Source organism: Xiphias gladius, chromosome 22, assembly GCF_016859285.1.
Source record: "Xiphias gladius isolate SHS-SW01 ecotype Sanya breed wild chromosome 22, ASM1685928v1, whole genome shotgun sequence".
NCBI classification, from domain to species: Eukaryota; Metazoa; Chordata; class Actinopteri; order Istiophoriformes; family Xiphiidae; genus Xiphias; species Xiphias gladius.
In genome coordinates this window covers 9,811,808-9,825,762 of record NC_053421.1, presented here as the reverse complement: position 1 = coordinate 9,825,762, position 13,955 = coordinate 9,811,808, and the positions used below count along the sequence as shown (strand labels likewise).

The following is a 13,955-nucleotide window of genomic DNA, read 5'->3' as shown; positions in this document are numbered from 1 at the left end:
CTTTTGACTGAATCCCACAGCCTTTAGCGAGTCCATAGCAAAGATCATGGATTATGTTAGAAATATAATTACAACTGGGTCATATTGGTTGCCTTTACAATTAAGACCAAGTCCCAACTGCTGTTGTTTCCACAGAGCTATATAGTATTGAGCTGTGTCTCAACTAAAAAGGCTCTGTGATAAGCAACCAGTCAGCCTGACATACAACAGTATAATAGGCATGCTTGATAGTAAAACTAGAATTAAATTATGCTATAAGGCGGCAGAATTGGACGTCAGACAGCAAAGGTAACAGATGACGCAACACAAACGTGACCCTCAGTTTTACACATCAAATAACAGGTAGGCAGTAAGGTGTGGAAAACTGATGATCCTCTGTGAAAACAAATGTCAGCATGCAGTTTGGCAGGAAGCCAGTTCTGTTCACTATCTTCGTCATGAGAATCCGTCCTAAATTTCAGTTTGTTTAACTTGGTGGACGACATCAGACAACTGAACAGTGACAGCTGTGTTTGGGGCAGCTTTAGTGAGATTAGTCAGATTTGCATATGAAATTAGAACCTGGAGTGAAGAACTAAAAGCCTGCCAGTGGTGACCATTACTGGTGTGCCCAGGATTTTTCAGAGGACACGGTGTTGCATGGAGGACAGATGTTATGCCTAGTCTCACTCAACTCCAACCTGTCCTTATTCATCGTCATACTAACATACACACACCCGTCTTTTTACAGACTCCAAGTGGAATGGTAAATTACTCTGATGTCCAATGTCCATACAGTTTAATCAACCAGAAATCTATCAAATAATCCATGATTAAACTATCATGGCTCTGCTCCCTGTTGCCAGAATGTAGTAGAATACGTCATTTGTGTTGCATCATAACTCCTGATAAGAGCCAGTTTCCGTGTGTGCTGGCAGTAGCTGAGCAGTGTGTTGCTTATAACTGCATTCACCGTCAGACAGTCTGCCACCAATACTGACTGGAGCTGTCAAGACGAACCCAGAGGCCAGTGCTGTGACGCTTGTGACAGTCTTAATTAACACTCATGCTGTAATCCAGTCTGGTGGACACTGGACGGATGTTTTGATTGAGTTGTCAAATTACTGTAGTGTCAGAGCAATATTTATTGCTGTCATTGATCCAATTTGCAAATGCAATGAGAGTCATGTAGAGAGATGAGTGAATGCTCTGTTACCAAACTCATGTCAAAGCTTTTAGGAGCCTGTTCCAGCAAAACTGGTTCATCCAAAAGCAAAACTTTATATGAATTAAAACAGTCACCAACTACATATACAATTATCTTTATATCCAGTCCAGTTTCTAATAATGAGCCTAGCTCAACCAGAGATTTAACAAATAAATAACTAATGTCTAGAGACATTTTAGTCCAAAACTGGCAACATCTTGAAAGAACAATCTTCTCTAGTTTAAGATTGTTCAGAAACATGTTATGAAATTCAGTTCAAGTTCTGGTGCTTTGATTGGTTGAAGGTTTTAAGATTTAAAGCTTCTAGGATCCAGAGATCTCTTGGAGGATTTCAGCAGCCAGCGGAACCACATCAACATGACACCTGGGACAGAGAAAAACATTGTTATTCACCATATCACAATTATGTTATTTACCCAGTGACATAAAAAAGGTGCAAATGATAACAATGTCATATGATGTACATACTTATACTGTAACCACCCAATTTCACTTCCAATAAAATTACAGACCAATTTTCTGGATATGGAATTTGTGTCCATATTATCCTGGCCAAACTACCTAATTGTAAATCAGGAAATGGTTTAGCGTTGGGCAGACTGAGATAGATGTGATCGTGAACTGGCACCAAAGCAACCTCAGGCTCCTAACTGAACTGTTCTTAACAGTGCCATCTGAATTCCTGACCATTTACTTATATCAGAACCTTGATGCATTCTGTGGACTGCTATACTGGTAGACGTTCACCAGTCTTATTTCAGTTTGACCATCCGTATTTGTTGGAAAATGTCCCCACAATGCTGCCTGAACTACATAAAGCTGGTGTAAACTTTACAAAAACCCACAGTTCAAAAGTCTCTGACCCAGTGTGCATGGAAACTGCACCGATGACTTCTCCTAATGATTTCAGTATGACGACTTAAAAAGGGCTTGTGGCTTTTTGAGCATGCCTGTAAATGAAACAGATACTGGGGAGCTGGCACTGGGGTGGAGAGTGGATAGGATTTATGCAAACTGCTTGAGGTGCGCTGTTAGGAGAACCTTGCTGTTGAAAATGACAATCAAAAGAATCAAAGTCATTTCTCAGTGTGGCAGACAAGAGCACTGGAGCAGTTGTGTTCAGGTGGATTCTCTTGCTGAGTGGACTGAATGAATAGAGGCCCTGCAGAGAGCTGCAGTCACTGCTGCTGAACCAAGTCTCCAGTCTGGTCTGAGTTGGTGTTTCCTTTGTCAGTGGTCTCGTTGAGTTGCCTTTTGGCTGACTGATATTTATCTGTAAACATTTTCATTTCTTAAACAAGTTCCATTGTTATTTTTAACGATTTCCTATTTATGTTGCCTTGAAATTACTATTATGGTTATAGTTGTGTATTACTTGTCATATCTGTATTATAATTTTTTTTGGTCATATTTGATCTTGTGTTGGTGGGATTTCTATTACTTTTACTCTGCCATATGGCATATTTGTTATGGTTTACCTCAAAATACTTAGACAACAGTCAGACCCCTACACACTGTCTGCAATCTCTCTCCTTCTCTCCTCTCCCTCCTCCCTCCCACCCTCTCTTATGTCCCTCCTCTCTCCTTCCTCCCCTCTTCTTTTCCTCCCAGGTGTGTTTAAGGGCATCCAGGGCCAGGCAGAAGTCCACCCACTATCCTTAGTTAAAAAAAACCCTATATAATAAACCTAATTAACAAAGCTCCCAGAGGACTCAGAAATCCTTGAAAGTTTGTGGATTTGGAAAACATAAATTGGAGCCCTAAAAGTTTTAGCAGAAACTTTAGACTTTGGTTTCTCATTAAATCCGTGCACTTTCACAGTCCGAAATTGACACTCAGCGCCTGTGTGGAGGACAGTGTTTGAAACAGTTTGTTTTAGATTACAGTGAATGACTATTGCAGTACCACATTAACCTCACACTCAGTTTACATCCAATCTTGGGGTGTTTCCTGGGTGGAATTCGTGTGTCCCCCAACATTTCAGATAAAGCAAAAGCAAAAACGAGCAGGTTCCCTGCACGGTTTTCTTCATTCAGTCTCACTCAAGGGATTCTACACAGGCATACAGTAGATTAATTTCCTTAAGATTACCGTAGTGGATTTATCTCAGTCCCTTAACAACATGGTCTAAATACTAAGCTGTCACAAGGTTTACCTATGGTACAAGTGAACTATTCCTCTAATCAGTAGTTCCCAGCCTTTTTTGTTTAATCATCCAAGCTGAAATCATTGATTCTTCTTGTCACGTTTTACATAATTATATAAAAAAGGATAAGGTTACAATAATTTCTTCACAAGAGGCATAGCGATCCTGCAGTTGTCATTGTTTATATTTGGTCTTTTCTTCAGTAGGTTTACATTCATACATCTTCTACCACATGGAATGGCAAAGTATTTTTCGCAAACTCATCATATTTTCAACAATCTCTCCACATACCCCTGGTAACTGCAGGGGTATTCCCTGGGGTACAAGTACCACTGGCTGGGAATCACTGCCCTTAACAATGGGGAGAAATATTAGTTTAACGACAATATAAGTTTAATTAGTTTAACACAGACCACCATGAGGACTGTGCTGTTGTTAAGCAACACCAGGCAGCTTACTATTTTTTTTAAAGAACAGTTTTAGGGTATTCATGTGTTTTGTGTGTGTTTTAGTAAAATCCCACATAAACTGTAACAGAATTCAGAGTTGAGTGTTTGCAGAGCAGTTTTGTAGTTTTCTGAGCTGCCTCTGTTTTCTGAGCAGATATCAGATGCCGAATACTAGATGCCCCCACCACACCACCCCCCTCTCCCACCCCACACACTTGGTCAGGCTTTAGGTTTTGAAAAAGCATTCCTCAGGTTGCCATGGTAAAGGCTGAATGACATAATTTGGGTTAGGATCTCAGCCCGGACCTCCCATCTCCTTCCCACTTTCTACCGTCTTCTCTCTCTGCCCCTCCTCCTCTCATCCTCTCAATTAAAACCTCTCCTCACCCCTCCTCCCCTCCCTTCCTCTCCTCCTCTCTCTCCTCATAACTCCTCTCATCTCCTGCCCTTTCTCCTAAAACCTCTGCTCCCCTCCTCCCCTCCTCCTACCACTAAACCAGTGGGAGTGTGCCAGTCTCAGCTACTTCAAAGCTAGAGCTGATCCCTGCTTTCATCTGCCAGAGAGGGAAAGGAGAGAAAGCGGAGATGAGGGGAGAGGAGGGGAGAAGTGGGAGAGGGAAAGCACAAGAGAGAGAAGGAAAGAGATGAAAAAGAAAGAAAATTAGGAAAATAGAAAGAAAATAGAGGGGGGAAAGAGGAGGAGAAATTAGTATAGAGGGTGACAAAAGGGAATGAAAAGGGTGAGGAGAGGAGAAAACGGGGGAGAGGAAGGGGGGGTAGGAGAGGTCTCTATAGCAGGACAACAATACACCTTTATTATTGATCTAACAGGGTGTGTGTGTTTCTGTGTGTGTGAGATTGAAAGACAGATTTTGTATATAGAAGGGTGTGAAAGCAATTTGTGTGTGTGTGTGTGTGTGTGTGTGTTTGTCGGTGTGTGACAGGTCGTTGGTCTCATACATCAAAAGATCAAAGAGAGCATGGTCGCTACGGTGACAAAACCCATGGCTCAAAGAGGGAACACATTCGGCTCACATACTCACAAAAGGCATCCAGATGCAGAGATACAGGTGTGCACTGGCGCGCGCACGCACGCACGCACGCACAGCATTTCAGAATTTTTGGCATCTTTGTTAGATATTAGAGAGAGAAATTACTTGTTTTTTTTGTTCTTTTTCCAACTATTTGAAATATTTTATACATTTTAATCTGAGAAAGATAAAAGATAGTCATAACACTTAGTGGACTGTTCCAGGCAAACCATTAAAGGATGTGCTTCTAAATTTGTGCCATTACAAAGCTTAAAGCTCAGTAAAATTAAATGGATGAGTCTGAGATGTAACTGCCTTTATTGCACCCTCCTGCTTTGCAGTAGAGCTCACTTATCATGTCAAAAACACAATGAAAGTAACTGATTGTTTTATAAATAGGTGTAGAGAGGACATCAAAGTTATCTCATAAAGGGAGGGAGTAATACCTATTTCAGCTTTAAGATTGATTTTGCTCTTGTATTTTCATTTTAAATATACAGTATGTAGAAATGTATACAAAGATATGTAACAATATATGCACTTCCTTCAAATCTGACTAATTTATGTTTACTTAATAAAGCATCCCTTTTTTTACATTTGCTTATAAAGTTGCATTTTACAGTAAAACTGATAAACACAGCAGTTAGAGTCGGAGTATGTGTAGGTGTATTTTTTCCTCCCTTTATTTAGCTTGTGTTACTTGCTGCAAGGTTAAAAGTGAGTATAACCTGCAGTAGGTCATTAAAGAGAGAGTAACAGTTGAAGCTGTGTTTCCTGGACATTTTTTTGTGGCTGAGATTGTGTGGGTCTTGATTCTGAGTTTCCATCACTTTAGCAGTCTCCACACAAGCCTTGCAATTCCAAAACTCGTACTTCTTGGAAGGAAGCTGCTACTTCGTCAGGTGCGTGGGGGAGATGCAGGTCATGTTTCCTGACACTGATGTGAGATCTCAAGAGATCTCAAGAGACTCCAAAAGCCTTGTTTTTAATAAAATTTATATATTTAATCTCTCAGCTCTTTGTGAGCCATTAAGCTGATACTCTGCTCTGTCAGAAGCTTGCATCCTTTCAATTAACAACTGGAAAAAGATCAGTTTTGACATATGTAATGCACAGATGTGTTCATACATGCATAAAAATAATAAGATGAGGGAAAGAGCTGGAGGAGAGGTATCTAAATCCAGATTGTTATTGGTATCCTTTGAGGTACCAATAAACAGACATACAGACATGCACACACTAAAGTCAGAAATGAGTGCCTCATATGGAAAGACACATATTGTATACACATACAAACAAAACACAGCTGCACATCTAGACATCTAAATAGTTTTGTTTTGCCACAGTCAATTTCTTTTGTCTGTGATCTATGCAAAATGTGTTATATCAATGTGAGGTGGAAGGAATATTCCTTAATAATGCATACTTTTTATGACACACACAAACACATACAAACTTAAACGGTGGACACACGCACCTGGTGGATGTAGTTATATCATGCAGTAGACTCACTAGCTCCGCCCCTGCAGGACATTCTAACCAATCAGATCTGTCTGTAGTCTGCACCTAAAACAAGAGGGAGAGAGGAAGAACAAAGTGAGAAAGTGAAAGAGAGAGAAGATACTAAAAGCTGTTGGAATAAAGATGGCATCTGTTGGCATAATGACCTCCTTTCCTAACACAATGCATCACTATTTCTGTTGGCCAAGTGTGCAAATTCACAAAGGCAAAGCTGAACAAAAGTGAACTTTTACCTGCAAGTCTGCGAAAGCCAGCTGAAAGTCAGTCAGAAACAGGAAACACACTCTTGGTTGTTTATCCAGTTTTGCCAAGACATAAAGCTGACCACCTTGTTTAGTGATACTGATTGAAGGACCAAAAAGTCAGTATTGCTTATGAATCCCCAACAAGCTACCATTAGTCAAAGCTCATTAAATTACACTCGAACTAACAAAAAAACCTACTCCTCAGTATGGCAGAAAGGTGCAGCATGACTTTGTATAATATCTTGTTCCCAAGCCTTATAGATAAGATTGATATGATGTAACTGTCTATCAGTGATGTTTGTCACTGTGATCTCAACAAATACCGCAATACCAGTCATGATGCTCTGCAAACATGCAAGATGAATTTTTTTTTTTTTTTCCCCCTTTCCGGTATATTGGGACTGATTAATCTGAGGAGGAAGCCAAGCAGCTATAACCACAATTTCACCAATAATAAGAAACCACTAATGATACATTTTTACATTAGAAATATAATTTTCACTTTCTTTATCTTTTCACAGCACTACTCAAAGTCATCTTGTGGACCACACTAGTCTGTTACCATCACGGAATCATTTTGCATGTTACTCAGGCTGCTGAGTGTGTGTCTGAGTTTGTGTTTAGGTTGGTCCTCACCTTAAAAAGGGGCAATTACAATGTTTTAACTGATAGCTAAGTTTATGGTTTGAGTTAAGATCTGATTTAATATTACATTGACAGGTTAACTTGTGGAACAAATGAATATCTATAAATAATAAAATCTGTGGTTGCCTATATATCGTTACCCGTTGTTCAAGGTGTGTGTGTGTGTGTGTGTGTGTGTGTGTGTGTGTTTTAGTGAATATTTATGTGAGTGTATCTGAGTGGATGTGTCCCTGCGTGTTTGGTGAACATGTTCTCTCTGATCTCCAGTGACATCATCACCTCTGTCTCTGTGGCGACAAAGCATGGTTGTTGCTAGGTAACGGGGTTAGGAGGAGACAAAGTTACTTCCCCCACTTACTTACTTTTCTGACAAACACACACAAATACCTTTACTTCCATCTATTTTTTTTTGTCCCCAATTGACAAGCCATCTCCAATTAACTGGTCTTTTGTCGGAAATTTGTCCCCACTAGTGTTTAGTGGTTGCCAACCAACCACTAAACACACACACACACACACACACACACACACACACACACACACACACACACACACACACACACACACACACACACACACACACACACACCTACTTATCATCCCTTCTCCATCCCTGCTCTCCACCTATTCTTCGTCCTCTACTTCTACCCTATCTCTACATATCCAACACCCTGACTCTACAATACTGAACTCAAAGTCAGATGAGACAGACAGTCAGACACATTGCCTCTCAGAAAAACAGCCCAGGGCTGTCATAATAGATATTAAGTTCAAACAAGTGACAATGTAGTGACAGTGTGTTTGTTCGGAGAGAGAGAGAGAGAGATTACCAAGGAATGATTATTTGTTTTATGGATAATACTAAGAAAGAACTGACTCCTACCCACTGCTGTTGTAAAAGTGGAGTTCTTGTAGAACTATTCATCCACATTCAAGCCTGGAGCACAATCTGAGGCCAATTTCATGTCCTGTGCAGACATTTTCTGTCATTGCCCGTGCATGTATTTAGATTTTTAATTGACTTAATAAATAATCCTGACACCATACCATCAAGTTTAATTACAGTGCATCACACCATGGTTATTACGACTGCCACTTTTCCTTATTTCTTCACTTTTGAAGACTGAGACAATGCTACCTAACACTTTTTTATTCTGTCTTCTTAAACTGTTTGTGCAGATGTCCCTGGTCACAAATACCCAATCTGCATGTTTCTAGCTGTAATACGTAGTCAGCTGTTGGCAAAATGCCTTAATGAAACTGAAAACATGTTGAACTCAAATGCGTTTCTTTAGTTCAATTCATGCCAACTATAGAGAATTTGCATGGAAACAGATTACTTGAGAAAGACATGAATTGTACATGCGTATTTAGGGACCAGTCACTGAACACAATAGAGTGCAGTATTGCTAGAGGCAGGCTACAAAGTTTAGTAATAAGTAATAAAAAGTAATAAGTTTTAAAAAAAGTTTACACTGACAAATCAAACTGCTTTAAAAAAATAGGAATAAATACTTCTTTCTCTGTCAACTTCTTCTTAATCCCTTTTCATTAAATTAGCATTCCCATTTAACTCTTTCCAAATTGTGATTTTTTAAAAAAAAGACAAGTTGAAATTTCACTAATTCACTCTTGATTCATTCTCCCTCTCTCCTCCCTTGCAGTTTCCAAGCTATTAGCGGGATCTTTGATTGAGATTAACAGAGCCCTGAAATCAATGAAAGATAATTAAAAAGCCTTTGTTGAAGGGCAGACACTTGTCTGTGTGTAGGTGTGTGTTTTGAGAGAAAATATGTGAGTCATTGTGTTTCTGTGACCATATAGCTGTGAAAAAGTGCCTGTTGCGGATAAGGAATTTCTGTTGCATTCTTTCAAAGCTACACATTGTTCTCTGCCAGCTGACTGGCTGATTGATAATGAGATTCAAGAAAACTCAATTTACCAAACAGTTATAAGATGTTGATTTAGTTTTCTCTTTAAAGATTTAGCTATTAAACTCCAATGGAAAAAAGTGCAAGGTGAGAAAACTGTATCGTGACAGTTCTCTAAGGACGAGTAAAACGTTAACATTTAAATCTTTTAAATTAAATAATGTGCAATGAGTAGATTGACTAAATGCATGGAAAATTTGATGGATATTTTTCTGAGCAAATGAATTAGTTCCCAGCACTATGCTGCTTAGTGACTCACCCACTAGCTATGAGGAAATGGCTGAAACACACAGATATTTTTGTGTGTGTATTGCTCAGGGTGGTGAGCAGGATAGAGAATACACACCTTGGTGTTACTGCAACTGTTGGGTAGGTAATGAGGGAGTTTGCACATGAGGACAAATTTTTGACGACTCACGGAAAGAGAAAAGAGGTAAATCTGTGAGCTTGTGTATGACAGAGAGTTTGTGTGAGGGTGGTTCAGGTGGCTGAATCTAATTAGTGAGAGGAATCCAAAATACACACACGCAAACTCTCTCTCCCCCATACACACTCATGACTACAAATATTAGGTAGCTTCCAGGCACAGCCTTCAGTCAGATCATATGATCTCAGGGTGACAGCTGACCTTGTGTCCCATGTGCAGAAACTATTTCATGACCCTGCGGCCAAGCCAAAACATTAGGAATGGATTTTACATCATTCATAGGGGTCTACAGCAAAATCAGCCAATTTTTCAAACTTGGTCATGTTGAGTTTTGAGGTGTATTTTCACTGGACTGCCCACTTCAACCCTGCCTGGCTTCTCTTTTTACCTAAGAGTTCAAACGGATCTTGTATGATTCTGCTAAACCCTGGATTATACTCGATGGCTACATTTTTGAAAATCCAATATCAACCCGAACTACTTGTTTTAAGTTAGAGAAAGGATGCAAAGTCTGGTCTTTTGTGTCAAAGTAAAATGCTTACTTGTCCCCACGGTACATACACAGCATACTGCTTTTTGCATTGCCACTGAGAGATGGCACTGAGCGAGAACCTTTTACTGCAGAATCATCTTATATAAATTTATTTCCTTGGGAATCAAAGCTACAGAATGTATACAAAACTTATAGTTTGTGTGCTTCCCAACTAGCTTTGTCTAATTTGGTATGAGTCTCTGCTCGATATATTACTGGAAGTTCAGTTAACTGGTTGTTACAGCACCAGTTTATTGTTGTGTTTCTGTCAAAACTTGCCTAATTCTGGTGAAAGTTGGCTGCAGCTGCATCAGTTTTCCCTATGTTACCATAACAAAAGATAATGTTATTTATTATGTTCTGGAAATATAAGCCTCACTAAACCTCCACTTGCTTTACTGCAGTACACTCTAGAAGTCAGCTGTCTTTGGCTTGTACTACAAATCATTTTGACTATCAGACAGAATTGGACAAACACTTGAACAGAAGTGACAGGCAGATACAAACCAACACTTTTTCTCCCTCTCTGTCTTGCTCCCTCTGTCAGTCAAGTTTTGGTGAAACTACACTCTATTTTCAGAACAGCAGCACAGCAGGTCTGACTGCGCGTGCGTCTGTACTCAGTCTGTTTTTATTATTCCAATTTTTTCATTCTGCAGTGGTGAGTTATTATTTCAACCCTCAAAGTACACATGACCAAGGATCAAGATTCGTCAATCATAAAAAGAGATTCAAACATGTTTCAGTGCTGCCATATGACCAATACTGACACTTCAAAAAGGGACACACATGGAGCACAAATTGATACCTGATAAAATGTCATGCAAGTAATGTTGGCATGTATGTGAAACTCGCTATGCATCTGCATAGATGTTGGTCTGTTTGTGTCTGCCAAAACACACACTGTACTCACCAGTCGTTTGATGATCCTAAGGGTTGTGCGCTGTATTCGGGGGGTCTCACTGTGCATTTGTGTACGCAGCATGTGTGAGAAGCTTTGCAAGCTGGAGGGTGACAGGCAGTCATGACCCTCTCCACCGTACAGCTGGACCAATAGGGACAGACATTGAATAGACTCCTCCCACACCTCCTGGTTTTCAGTGGACAGCTACAAAGGAAGAATATCTGTCAATAAAAGGAACGATGAACCAACTCCTGTTTTTACTTACATTACTGTGGTTACTATGGGCCATGGGCCTAAATAAAGTGATTTAATTCTCCTTCTTCCAGTTGTACTTACTGTACATAACATAAATAAAAAATCTGAAATAGAAATCTGAAATGAATTCAAACAATGAAGTCCTCTTTTCACACACGTAAGTTAGTGTATTATAGAACACATTCAAGAGAATGTTATTAAAATTAATAATTAAAGCCATTACATGCAAAATTTATGAGTTTGCTGTGATTTTTCACAGTATTTTGTAATTATAATTAATAGAAAATTTCACACAAACACAACCAGAAGTTATTTACTGTACTGTATTTGGATACATTGATGTATTTGGAGACCATATCAAGTAAATATCAAAAATCTTTACAGGCAATCATGTGGGATCAACGTTCTTTCCAAACCATGTGCATCTGAACAAGATTACAGTCCATAGCTGAGTCCTTGTCAAAAAAATGATTGCATTATTTATAACTAAATTTCTGCACTGAGTAAATCATAATTCTTTACCATGCATCAATAATTGGCCCACTATGCTTCAGAACTGCATGCTTTTAATACAAGCAAGTCTTGCAGCTTTAATGATATTAGATTCAATGATCATATTGACACTCATGCTCTCTGTATTTCACTAATACCCCATGGGGCAAAGGTGCTGTGCAGAAGCCAGGGGTGTTTCAGCTGCCCCCTTAACCCTCTCATCCACAACCAGGGACACAGACACACACATGCTCACCAAACACTCAAGTAAAAACCTCTGTTGTATCCCTTGAGACCCCCTCTTCTCCTCCCACTCTCCTTTTCTTTCTCCCCTCTCCTTTACGTCATCAACTTCCCAGGATGCCTCACAGCACCCTCTCGCTTTTGAATGGATTTTTCTCCATGTTTCTTTCTCATCTGTCCCCTTTTCCCCCTTCATGTCATTTCATCGTCAAACCTCTATTTCATTTCCCTTAGAACTTCTGCCACTCTTCAACTTCATTTTTTTTTTGAATAGTTCACAAATCTTGTTTAATTTTTCTACTGTAAAGAAAGTTGCAGAAGGCAAGAGATGAAGACCATTATTCATCAAGTAACTGAATTTAATTTTAACTCTAATATTATAGTACTTAAATCATAATTTTAAGATTCTGAGTGCAGATAGAGGAGGAAGTTATTTCACATCACATTATTCTTTAATATCCAATTTTAAGAGATATATTTTATCCTCAGTAATGTGAGAGGAGGAAGTTATTTCACATCACATTATTCTTTAATATCCAATTTTAAGAGATATATTTTATCCTCAGTAATGTGTATAGTGCCAGAAGGTGTGGACCCACTCTTATCTTCCCATTTTTCAGATTGCATCAGGTTCTATGTGGGTACTTGCAGATATAAAACCCCTTTCTGCAGATTTCTGGGATTAACAATTGTAATAACTGTTGAATAATTACTTCAGTACACTAAGATAATCATCTGTATTGAACAGACTTGCGATGTGCAAGGAGCATACTTAATTTGTGTAACATTCCTACACTGAAATAACATGTAACATAGTCAATGCATTTGCAAATAACTATGTAGCTTTAACAGAACTAGTTGAAGGAATTAGAGGACACAGAGTCAGTGCATGAAAGTGCATTTCAAGCATTTTTACTTGTCTCTTTAAAAATAGTATACTATAGGACTGCTTGATTAATTTCATGACCATAAAAGAGATATACACGTCTCCAGAAGACGGCTAATTAAGGAAGAACTTTTAACTAAGCTTGATTAGTTAAAAAAAAAAATGAGTAAATTTGAGAACTGACATATTTAGTCTGAGACGATGCTGCAGATCTAGTGAATGAATTGTCTAATAGCATCAAATGGTTTTACTGGTCTTAATGGATTCATATGGTGCTGGTAATAATTGTTCAAATTTTACATGTCCACACACACACGCACATACGCACGCACGCACGCACGCACACACACACACACACACACACACACACACAGACACACACACACACACACACACTTCCCTGTCTCACTGTACCAAGCATTCATTTAGACATATAGTACATCAACACACACTAAAGAAAACAATTGCATGCAAAGCATTTACAGACAAACACACAGGCTCTCTGAGTGTCGGTCTCACCATATGAATGAGGTGCGTGCTGAGTTGGCTCAGGGGTCTGTTGGCTAGCAGCACCTTCTCTGCTGCTTCCATCTCTACTGCTGGACAAGATAGCCTCTGGCTCTACACACACACACACACACACACACACACACACACACACACACACACACACACACACACACACACACACACACACACACACACACACACACACACACACACACACACACACACACACACACACACAGACACACACACAAACACACGCTAAATCATTTATAGAGATTTGACAGTCAATAATGATGGATCCAGAGACCTGCCAAAACAGATTCTGACAAACTGAGACAGACACAGAAAGACAGACTGTTAGGTATACCAAGGGGGGAAATAGTTTTCCTACATACACTGTGTTATTTTAACTCTCTTCAGCTCAACATGTGTTCAGGACAACACACATTGAGAAATGTATTTTATTTGTCAAATCAAGTTAATTTTGCATTTCATTAAGACTTCAGTCCTATCATGTTCTCCTTTTTTTTG

The 13,955-nt window shown here is 39.3% G+C and overlaps 1 protein-coding gene across 1 annotated transcript in view; it reads right to left on the bottom strand.

The window, feature by feature from the left end:
- Nucleotides 1-258: 258 nt before the first annotated feature.
- ulk4 (unc-51 like kinase 4) overlaps nt 259-13,955 on the bottom strand; it is an 84,939-nt gene continuing 71,242 nt past the window's right edge. The window contains exons 27-30 of the mRNA XM_040117361.1: nt 13,434-13,535; nt 11,048-11,242; nt 6,311-6,399; nt 259-1,571 (exon numbers count right to left, since the gene is read on the bottom strand). Coding sequence (XP_039973295.1) covers nt 1,511-1,571; nt 6,311-6,399; nt 11,048-11,242; nt 13,434-13,535 — 447 coding nt within the window. The 3' untranslated portion in view covers nt 259-1,510. The remainder of the gene's footprint in view (nt 1,572-6,310; nt 6,400-11,047; nt 11,243-13,433; nt 13,536-13,955) is intronic.